At 37.3% G+C, this 11,684-nt stretch overlaps 1 protein-coding gene across 1 annotated transcript; it reads left to right on the plus strand.

Moving 5' to 3' along the window:
• The first annotated feature begins 4,917 nt into the window (after positions 1–4,917).
• LOC143559886 (disease resistance protein Roq1-like) lies at positions 4,918–10,258 on the plus strand. The gene is made up of 5 exons (XM_077048322.1): positions 4,918–5,232; positions 5,304–5,801; positions 8,943–9,491; positions 9,787–10,023; positions 10,175–10,258. Exons 1-5 carry the CDS (start codon positions 4,918–4,920, stop codon positions 10,256–10,258), a joined length of 1,683 nt encoding a protein of 560 aa, XP_076904437.1.
• The last annotated feature ends 1,426 nt before the right edge of the window (positions 10,259–11,684 follow it).

Consider the following 11,684-nt stretch of genomic DNA (forward strand, 5'->3'; position numbering starts at 1 on the left):
GTACCTGATGATCCTCACGACCGCCTCCATGTGAGCAGTTTGGGGTTGGTGCATGAATTGGCTTACAACCCCAACAGCATAGGCTATATCAGGCCGTGTGTGAGAGAGATATATTAACTTTCCCACCAGTCTTTGATATCTTTCTTTATCTGACAAATCTGCTTCAGGCTCCATGTGGATTTTATGGTTTGTTCTCATTGGGGTTTCTGCCAGTTTACAATCTATCATACCTGTCTCTGCAAGGAGATCAAGAATATACTTCTTTTGGAAGATGAAAATACCCTGTTTTGATCTTATTACCTCAATACCGAGAAAGTAATTTAACCTTCCCAAGTTTTTCATTCAAATTCTGCAAACAAGCTTCTTTTTAATTTCTCCATTTCTTCCTTGTCATCACCGGTAATTATCATGTCATCAACGTATATGATCAGACATGTTATAAGACCATTTTTCCGTTTGAGGAACAACGTGTGATCTGCATTACTCTGATTAAACCCATATTTATTCATTGCAAGAGTGAATCTTCCAAACCAACACGAGGTGATTGCTTTAACCCATAGAGAGATTTTTTTAACCGACATACTTCCCGTTCCTTAAAGTTCCATTCGAATCCAGGGGGTCCTTCCATGTATACTTCTTCTTTTAGTTCTCCATGGAGGAATGCATTTTTCACATCAAACTGGTGAAGAGGCCAACCTCTATTTGCAGCCACAGAAAACAGAATTCTAATCGTGTCCATCTTAGCAACCGGAGAGAATGTTTCAGAATAATCAATTCCATATGTCTGTGTATAGCCTTTCGCGACTAGTCGGGCCTTGTATCTTTCAATTGTTCCATCCGGTTTATGCTTAATTGAATAACCCACCGGCATCCAACGGGTTTTTTACCCGGTGGAAGAGTACACACCTCCCATGTATCATTCTTATTCAGTGCTTGCATCTCAGTTTCCATGGCCTCTTTCCAATGTACTGACTCCATAGCTTCTTTTAGAGTACTTGGAGTTTTTTCGGCGCATAGAGAGATAATAAAGGCTTTCGCTTCATTTGACAGGTTCCCTGTAGCAATGTTTGCCATAGGGTATTTGGATTGTTTAGCCTCTTTTTCTGGAGAGTATCGTTTTGGGGGAATACCTCGGTTTGCTCTGGGCGGTAGCACATATTTCTCTTGTGTTGTTTCCTGGTCAACGTTATGTTCCACGGTTATTTCTTCATGAGTTTCTTCATCGAGTTCGGGAGTGTCAACTTGTTCTACTGTCATCTCATGTTCCTCATTGTTAGAAATAATAAACGTTTCTGAGGTTTGAGAGTTACTTACCTTGGACTCCAGGTTGGGAGGATCATGGATGGCACTATTTGGTGGTTGTGTTGTCGTATGAGATGACTCGTCTTCAAATGTATTTGAATAAGGAAGCCACTTTAACCAACTCGGTGTGTCATTTGTGTCTCTCCCCCTGATCACGATGTTGGTTATTATAGAAGTATTCTGTTTCCAAAAAATCACAATTCATGGTGGTAATTACGGTACCCCCGTTTTGGACTGTAACATCGATATCCTTTCTGGTTCACACCGTAGCCAACGAAGACACATTTTTCTGCACATGGGTCAAGCTTGGTTCGTTCGACTTTGGGTATATGAGCAAACACAGTTGAACCAAAGACTCGTGGTTCGAGTGTAAGGATTGAGGGGAGTTTAAAGAAGGAGGATAAGGTTTGCAACGGGGTTTTGAATTGGAGGGCCTTGGTGGGTAATCGGTTAATTAAGTAGGTTGCCGTGGCTAGAGCTTCTGACTAAAAAGATTTAGGGACGTTGGACTCAAGCATAAGGGCACGTGTTATTTCTAGTAAAATGCGGTTTTTTCGTTCAACCAACCTATTCTGTTCGGAATGTCTAGGACAGATGGTTTGGTGAATCATTCCCTTTTTCTGAAAAAAATCTTTCATAGAGGCATTTACAAATTCACCTCCATTATCGGACCGTAATATTTGGATATTGGTTTTGTATTGAGTTTGGATCATGGTGTGAAATAAAGTGAATTTTTCAAAAACCTCTGATTTTTGTTTTAGAAGGTAAATCCACGCCATTCGAGTACAATCATCCACAAATTACAATAAAAACCGAAAGTTTTGGCCACCACTGACCTTTGTTGGACCCCAAACATCAGAATGAACTAAAGAAAACGGTAAATCAACCCTGGTATTACTTGGTTTAAATGTTTGTCTATGGCTTTTGGCTAAAACACATGTTTCACAGTCTATCGTTTTATTTGAAGGAAATAACTTAGGAAATAAAAGATGTAAATAACCAGTGGACGGGTTCCCCAATCTTCTATGCCAAAGCCATGCTTCTCTATTTGTAGTTCCATGTGCAAGCATCACAGTACCACTTTGAGTCACCTCATCCACATAGTACAATCCACCCCGTTTAGTGCCACGCCCAATGATCATCCCAGTCCTGATGTCCTGTAAAATACAAAACGTTGGATGCATTAGAACCGTACAGTTAAGCTCCTTCGTCACATGACTAATTGATAGAAGCTTGTGTGATAAAGACGGAACAAAATGACAGTTTGGAAGTTTCATTGTTGGGGATACTTCAATTGTTCCTCCTCCTTTTACATGCATAATCCCCCCCCCCCCCCGTTTGTTGTTTGAATATAAAATTTTTTCGTTTATTGACAGAGGTAATGTCAGATAAATCATATGTCATTGTATCGGTGGCCCCACAATCAAATATCCACCCGTTATGTTTTTTATAGCCTTTTTGTACTATATTTGCAAAATGTTCAGGGGTATTTTGTGACTTTCTTGGACTTTGAGGATTCAAGAAATATTGGTTTGATATAAGAGGGTTTGAGATTAAGTTCTCAAACCCGTTACCTGCACCGCCTTGGTTCTGTCTGTCAGTTGTGCCTTCCCGAACAACATCTGTTCCATCGCCACTGCCGGCTATATTGGCGCTGCTGCCGGCGACGTTAGCGCTGCCACTGGTGGCTGCCTCTTCGTGTCTGGTATGCAGATTGGGTTTCTTGTGGCCATTGCTCCACCATTCGGGGTAACCCACTAGTTTGAAGCACTGATATTTAGAATGTTTTGTCATACCACAGTGGGTGCATTTTAATCTTGATTTGTCAGTTTGGAATGATGGCTTCCCGGTGAGGTTTGACCAGCGAGGATGGCTTTTTGTAGCAAGCCCTAGACCATCGGTTTCTGGAGATCCGCCGGAAACCAGTCCTGCTGCCACGCCGGGCTGTGAGGGTGAGTCGGAGATGGTTCTGAGGATTCCTTGGTGTGCCATCTCTTTCCTAACAGCCGCGTAGGCTCCCTTTGCCGAGGGTAGTGGATCCCACCGAAGAATCTCCCGTTTTACAGGGTCAAACTGGCGGTCAAGGGCATTTAAAAATTGAAACAACTTCTGTTCTGACCTGATCTTGTTGTATGTTGCTATGTCAACCGCACATGTCATCGGATTTGGATCTCTCCGATCGATCTCGCCCCATATACCTTGCAAAATAATCCAGAAGTCTTCGAGAGGTGAGCCGTTTTGTTTGAAGTCGTTTGCTTTCACATGTAAGTCAAAGGTTTGTAGTTTGTCTTTCACATTGCTATAAGTGACCACTAAGGCATCCCACAATGCTTTTGCGGTGGGAAACTCGGTGAGGTTACTTGCTAGATTCGGTTCAATGTTTTGTATGAGCCAAGAAAACACGACCAAATCGTCCAGTTCCCACTGGTTATATTGCTCATTGGGCGGTTTTGGTGGTGTAGGGTCTCCTGAGAGGTGGTTTAATAGGTTTTTGGATTTGGCCCCTATGGCGACCCGAATCATTCGGGCCCATAGGGCATAATTCGTACTATTAAGCTTGAGACTAATCTTCAAGCTATCAGAAAGGGTTTGCTTCGAGTTTTGATGTTGGATGTTGAGGTTGTTTCTGAGTAGGTTTGCGAGTTGGATTGAGAGATCATCGCCGCTGGCTTCTGTCATGGCGAGGACATGTTTTTTTTTTTCAGATCGTCTTACTGATCTGATACCATGTTGTAAATCATGGACATTGAATTCATTGAATTGATATTATTTTCTGATGATTTACAATGATGGGAAGATCCCAATATATAATACATAACTTTTACATAATTGGAAACAACACAATTATAGGAAGCATATATGGTTGTAAACGAGCTGTGATTGTGTCTATTTCGGGAGATGATGTTTGACTGATCCCACAATCTTTTTCTTATTTTAATTATTTTCAACATAAACAAAGGATGGAGGCATGTGTAGATAAAAGAAGTCAAATGGCTCAAAAGATGGAGCTTTGGAAGAATGCACTCACACAAGTTGTGGACTTAAAAGGGAAAGATGCAAAGGGTAGGTATATTAATTGTATTAATTTTATTGTTGTATGTTATCGTTGCCTAAAATTCACGAGTTTAATTACTAAATATTATTTTTTCATCCGTTGACCATGTCGTATACGGGTCTCAAGCTAATATTCAAATTGCAGATAAAATAACAACTAACATACAAAATTAATGATAACTTAAATAATAAATTCAGTTTTGCAATATAGGATTACTAAGCATTGACACAAAGAAATAACTGGAAAAAAAAAGAAGTAAAATGATGTTTCATGTTTCTCACCATAGTTAATTTTCAGGAAAGAGGCCGAGATTATTAAAGAAGTTGTTACCGACCTCCATCGTAGATTAGGTGTACCCTTAAATAACACCTTGCCACTACTTATAGGAATGAACCATCATATTTGATTCATTACTTCATGGTTGAATGATGGATCTTGTCATGCTGCCGACATTCTAACAATTGTAGGCATTGGTGGGATTGGTAAGACATCTTTGGCCAAGTATATATATCGGTTGCAGTTTAGTATGTTCCACGAAAGCAGCTTTATTGAAGGTATCAATGCAAGATGTAATCAACACTTCAATGGATTGCTTGATTTACAGAAGCAACTTCACGAAGACATTTCAAAAAAGAAATTGTTACATGTCAACGAAGTATCTGTATACACCTCTAAAGATTGAGAATGTAATAGCGCGTAAAAAGGTATATATATATATAGTGTTGGATGATATTGATAGTGTATACCAGTTAGATGCTTTACTTGGAAATAAATGCTTACATCCTGGAAGTAAAATCATAGTTACAACAAAGAATGCATCTTTAACAGAAAGATGTGCAATATTTAACCCACAAGTTATATCCAAGCATACGAAGGTATTACTTAAAGGCTTATGTGAGACGGAATCACTAGAGATTTTACGCATTCACACATTCACGCATTCAAGTGCAAGGATCCTATCAAAGAAGGTTACAAAGATGTCTCAAAAAAGATTGTGAAATACTGTGAAGGACATCTATTAGCTCTTGAAGTTTTTGGTAGGTCTCTGCATAACCGAGATGTAGAGTATTGGGAAGAGTGCATTCAAGGGCTAAATAAAGAAATTGATTCCCGCATTAAAAAGGCTTTGCAATTAAGCTTTAATTCTTTGCCAACTGAAAATGATAAGGAACTGTTTAAGCATATTGCATGTTTCTTTGTGGGAAAAGATAAAGATTTAACTGAAATAATATTAAATGCGTGTGATATAAAGACAAGAACTGGGATCACGAATCTCATTGACAGATGTCTGCTTAGTATCGGACGGAATAATGAGTTATTGATGCATCAACTAGTTCAAGAGATGGGAAGAGATTTAATACGTCTAGAATCACCTAGCAAGCCATGGAAGTGGAGTCGATTATGGTGTCATGAGGAGCCATTCAAAGTGTTGAAACAAGAAAAGGTAGAAAGCCATGTATATTTTTTTAGTACGCTGCAAACGAAACGAACGAGCACGAACAAGACCTTGTTTATGTTCGTTTGTTAAGGAAATTATAATATGTTCAAGAACACTTACCGAAGAAGATTTTATGTTTGTGTTTGTTCATTAAGGATATACATGTGTTCATGGATAGTTCACGAACACAAACGAACACAAATAAAATCGGCAGAACAAAGAGATTAAGATCGATGCATTCTTCAATGTGAGAATATGGTTTAGTATTTTGTGTTAGTGGTAATAAGTTAGAGAATATAAAATGTTTAGATCAAATAAATAAATGTACAAAAAACTTTAATGAGCAAATATACAAATGAACATGAAAGAACGCTCATGAAAACATTATCGAACAAACACAACTCACAACTGAACGAACGAGAGAGTTGTTCATGTTCGTTCATTTATCAAACGAACGAACATAAAAGAACTTCCCGTCTAATGGTTTACGAACAGTTCTCTAAACGTTTGGTTCGTTTATATCCCTACACATGCATGATCTAAGTATTTTATGGTCTACACACTTGTATATCAGGGTTATAAACGAGACGACTTGAGCTGCGCCATGTTGACCTCGGCCCCAATTAAGATCGAAGTTAAATGAGCTGGCTCGACCCGTTTATTTTATCGAGCTTGAGATCGAGCCCTCTCGTGGCCTGTTACTTTAATAAAAATTTAATTTTTTTACACATTGATATATAAAAGACAAAAAGATCATTTTTCTTTAATATACATGTATATAAAAGATAAACAGATTGGTCTCTGGCTCGGCTCGTTTACAAAAAGTTTTTTTCAAGCGAGCCGCAAATTTTTTGAACAACCCTAATGTATATAACATTTATTTTTATATGTTTGCATTCCCTTTCTTTGTAGGGTAAGAGAAATCTTTTAGGCCTTGTTCTTGACATGAGAATGCTTGACAAAAAGAAGTTTCACAGATCATGTGATCTAAAATTGGACTCATTTAGTAAGATGGATAATCTAATGCTATTGCAACTCAATTATGTGCAAATAAATGAATTTTTTGAGAACTTACCGGAATAATTAAGATGGTTGTGCATGCATGGATTCCCTTTAAGTCCTTGTCTTTAAAATTACCATTGGAGAATCTGGTTGCTCTTGACATGTCCTATAGCAATATTGAATCTTTTGACATGTCAAAAGACAAAGGATTGCTAGGATAATTGATATACATGTATTTATACATCTCGAATCCCGTGTAAAGTTGTGTTTCCTTAATGTTTTAAGTTCGTTTAAGTTTGAGTTTTGTTTATCTTTTATTAATTTAGGTTTTGAGTCAAGTTTTATATATTTATCGTGTTTTAACTCTTTTGGTGTCTTGCATGTTTTACTTAATTCTTTCTATCTTTTCATGCGAAGTTTAAGTACGTTTTGCTCGTTAATGATTACATGATTGTTCCACTTAGCGTTTCGATTTGTTTTCATGTTGATGTGATGTAAAACACACATGTTTTCCTAATAGTGTTTATGTTATTTTGTGCTTAAACGTTAACGGTTATTTTGTTATTATTGCATTAAATTACATGTTTGTGTATGTGATAGGTCCCATGTTGAAGAGAGCGAGAAAACGAGTCAAATGGAAAAAGAATCAGCTAAAACGGAGCTCGGATGAAGCCGGTACGCAAAAACGAGACAAACGAGCTGAAAGTCGAAAAACGTCAGAAAATGTCATGTTCGAGCTACGCGATCAGGTCATACCATTCAAGAAGCATGTGGTAGATTCCAACATGTCCCAAGGCTGCCAAGAATGTTCAAGAATCAGTTACCATGTCTATTTTATCTTCTAGTGGGCCTAGTGGGCTTGTTTTAACCTATTTTATATTAGGAAGGAGGTGTTTAAACATATATATAAACCCTAAAACCCTATGAACGAAATTATTTAAGTTTCCAGACATCCCACACCTGCTCTAGAGGAGAAACCAAGGAGGATCAAGAGTTCTTTCATCCGTGTGTTCAAGGATCAATCGCAAAGGGTTTTATCGCTCTAACTTTCGTTCCTTATTCATTATTTGTCATGGCTTTCCTCTTTGTTTTTAATACTTGTTTAGGATTGTTTTTAATAATGTTTCTAGGCTAGACTTCATGTCTACCTAGGTTTGATGAACATGTTTGACGCTTGATTCTTGCTTTGGATAATTGTTTGATTATGGATTTCGTTATTTAATAGTAAAGACTTAATTTTGTTTTCATGATGCATATAAGTATTTATTATCTTGATTGATTGTTAACTATTGTTTCACATAGATCTTTTATCTTTTGATTGTGTTCTTTAGATTTAAGGTTTATGTTTAAATCATTACTTGGTGTTTTGATTATTGTGATTAAATGGGTCCATTAGATCATAGAAGCTTGTTGATAGTTGGTTAGGGTTTTAAATGTTTTGCTAAATTCCAATAGCTGTAAGGTGAGGAGTTTTTCATGTGTCTTGGTCAATTGAATGCTAGGATAGTTAGTGACAATATTCTTGCTTATTGTGTTGATCCATGTTCATGATGTCATGTTAGCTTATCAAGTTATCTAGGGTTTAGTGTTTCGTAAGATTGCTTGCTATAGATACTATTAATTAACCCTAACTGATGACTTTGCGGAAATCAATAATACTGATTGCTTAATAATCTAATAATTGTTCTTTGGGATTTCATTTGATTCAGTCAAAGGTCCTTAGGGTTTGTTAGATGAATACGTTTAGAAATCAGTTTCCATAATCATGTTATTTGTCAATTGCTTGATGATTGTTGATGCATGGGATTCTTACCTAAGTAGATTCCTTCTCTATTTGATTCTGATCTTGTGTTTGGTTGCTTGTTTCTCGTTTATTTGCTTATTTGTTTTCTTATTTTAATATTAGTTTTAAACTCCCCCTTAAAACATTAATAATAAATAGTCGTGTCGTAAGTCGAGTCTAATTAGTTAATTAACGTAATTTATAGAGTCCTGTGGGTTCGATATTCCAGACTTACTTAGCTTAGTACAATTGACCGGTTCACTTGCCTGTGTTTTGTTTAGTTGAGTCTTAGGTCTAGTTTTTATTACTTGTTTAATTTAGTTAATATTTATTGACTGTTTTGAGCACATCAATCATTGAAGATTCTTGATCTGAGTTTTTGCGAACAACTTCATATTCTTGGTGGGTTTTTAGAACTTCCTGCACTTGAGAGGTTAATAGTTAGATATTGCATATGTTTGATTGAGGTGTGTGAATCATTTGAACAATGTGTTGAAGTTGTCCTCATTGATCTAAGTTACTGCTACAAACTCAAAAGGGTTCCAATAGCCATAGGCAAGTTAAATAAGGTTAAAACACTATTGTTAGATGGTTGTGATTCTCGTGAATATCAAGCCGAGACGTGTGATATGAGTTCATCAGTTGTTAGTGTGAACTCAAAAACCTCTTTGCGAGCCATAATGGAGGCTCTACCAAGTCATTTGAAGTTCTTTGAGATTTCTCCACCAATCACGTTAAGAACATTGTCACTAGCGAATAATAAATTGTGTAACGAATCCTTTCCAATGGACTTGAGTTGCCTATCCATGTTAGAGGAGTTAGGTTTAGATAATAATCCAATAGTTTCAATGCCCAATTGTGTTGGAACCCTTCCTAGGCTTGAGAAACTTAGCATGAATAATTGTGATAAGGTGATATCAATCGAGCATCCTCCACGCACGCTACGAGTATTATCGATCGACTCTGATGTTAGTTTCATACGCGGTTATAAGCCTTCCCTAAGAAAAGTTAAATTTTATCCAGAAATGTCTCCACTTAGACTGAGGAGCCTGGAAATTATTATCACAAACATCTTTTGAGATTGAAGGCATTGTGAAAATCCAAGCTATAGCAGGTGTTGAGGAAAATTTATTACAAGGTTTGGGCTGGGCAAACTTGGAGTTTATTAAAGAAATGCGCTTGCGAACATACAAATCGCAATTGCAGTTACATTATGAATTTGGATTTTTCAGCTCATTCTATGAGGGGAAAGTGATGTTGAACTCGATTAAGGAAGAAGAATATGGGTTCGGTTATTATAAGCCACAGAATCATATAACTAGTGTAGATCTCTCTTCTTCTCAATTCACAATGGGAGAATACATCATAGATAACATGACATTTATGCGGATTATTAACAAAACATATTCGCATAATCATTGCGAAACCAAAAGAAGTCTTCAGGTACATTTTTAACACCACCCTTTCTTATCACATGTGCTCATGATGTATATAAAAATATACATCATTTTGGCATCAAATAATCTTCATTTTACTATTTTTATTTTAAATTTTAGTTGAAATAGTTATTTATGATGTTATTTTCTGCTTTTAGGTGTATTCCGGTCTTCAAGAAAGAAACGAGCTGATGCACGAAGAAAAACGAAGAAAACTGAAGAATTGTGTATCAAAGTCATAAAGCAGGGGTTGTGCTTGACCAAACACGTCTCGTGGTCACCTTTTCAAGATAAGACAACATTTATTGAAGCGAACACGGTTTCAACGAACAAACATTGGGTTCGAACAAAATTTCCGTATTATATGCTCTAGTCTGCATATGTGATATTAGTTAATCACTGCTAGCATAAACTCAGAAACCTCTTTGTGAACCACCATGGAGGCTATACCAAATAATTTGAAATACAACAATCATTCCTAAATAGATGCAATCTATAATTTGACTAAACATACATATGTGAATACACCCCCTCAGACTAAGCGGTAGGTTGACGAGCGCAAAAGCTGTCTTTTAAACATTTGATGAAGTGTATACATGGAGCCTTTTCGTGAAGATATCGGCATACTATTTATGTGGAATTCCACATGCTTAGTGTGTTGATTTTTTTCGGAAAGGCCAAATTTTATAAACCAAGAAAAAGGACAACTCACAAACAAATAAATAAACAAATAAGCAAATAAATAGTACAACTCACACGCCGCAAGAAGCTCAAAGAGTACAATGAACGTTTAAACAAATAAGCAAATAAATAGACAATCGATATATTATCGCCGCATACATTGGTAGCTTTATGATTGGGATATAGAGTTTAAGGGCTTGGCAGCTGCTGGCCAGAATCAATGAATTGTGGGAGCTACTATTACAGTGTTAAGGGGTTCGGTTATATGGATAACAAGATCGACTCGTGTGGGGGTTGGATTTTCAGTGAAGAGTATAAAGAACAAGTTTGCTACGGGCTCGAATGTGGAAGGTTGGTATGCATTCAAATGGAATAGTTTTGTGCAAAAGAAGGTGTGTATCTTAGTGTGGCAAGTGGGAATGGAAAGGATCCCCTCATTATTTTCATTGGCTAAGTGGAGCATTTAGGTCACCTCAGTCTTGTGTCCAATATGCGAGGAGGATTTGGAGACGGCAGAACATTTACTAGAGTCGTGTCACTTCACCCAATCGGTGTGGGATATCATTGCTTGTTAGTGTAAGGATCTAATAATTAATGCGTTCTCAACTCGTGACCTGTTTGAACTTTATAAGTATTCGTGTTCGCCGACGCGTAAAGCAAATGCCTTTCATGTGGCGTGTCTCACAACGATTTGGTGTACTTAGAAGGTAAGAAACTCTTTGGTGTTGAAAGAAAGTCAGCACACTTAAACAACATATGAGATCAAAGTGTTGAACTTCTTATAGGTAAAGAGTATATACAAGTACATGGCCTTAACGTGGGAGTAGTGGTGTATGAAGAAACACGGATCCACTCCCCGGGTATGGGTCCTTGATCCAGTGAGTCCACAGGGTACAATACGATAATTACTACCACGATATGAGTAAGGCTTCCTAAAGTCCAGTGACCGGAACCTGCAAAACAGACACAGTGAGTCTCGTTACATGA

Source organism: Bidens hawaiensis, unplaced genomic scaffold (assembly GCF_021521415.1).
Source record: "Bidens hawaiensis isolate Kalapana, Puna unplaced genomic scaffold, B.hawaiensis_p1.1 tig00020106_1, whole genome shotgun sequence".
Classification (NCBI taxonomy): Eukaryota; Viridiplantae; Streptophyta; class Magnoliopsida; order Asterales; family Asteraceae; genus Bidens; species Bidens hawaiensis.

Bases quoted from the DNA above. Each gene is read 5' to 3' on its own strand.
- LOC143559886 (XM_077048322.1), top strand. From the start codon at position 4,918: ATGCAAGATGTAATCAACACTTCAATGGATTGCTTGATTTACAGAAGC. The intron at 5,233-5,303 runs GTATTACTTAAA...CACGCATTCAAG, and splicing joins TTATATCCAAGCATACGAAG to TGCAAGGATCCTATCAAAGA. The intron at 10,024-10,174 runs GTACATTTTTAA...TTCTGCTTTTAG, and splicing joins AAACCAAAAGAAGTCTTCAG to GTGTATTCCGGTCTTCAAGA.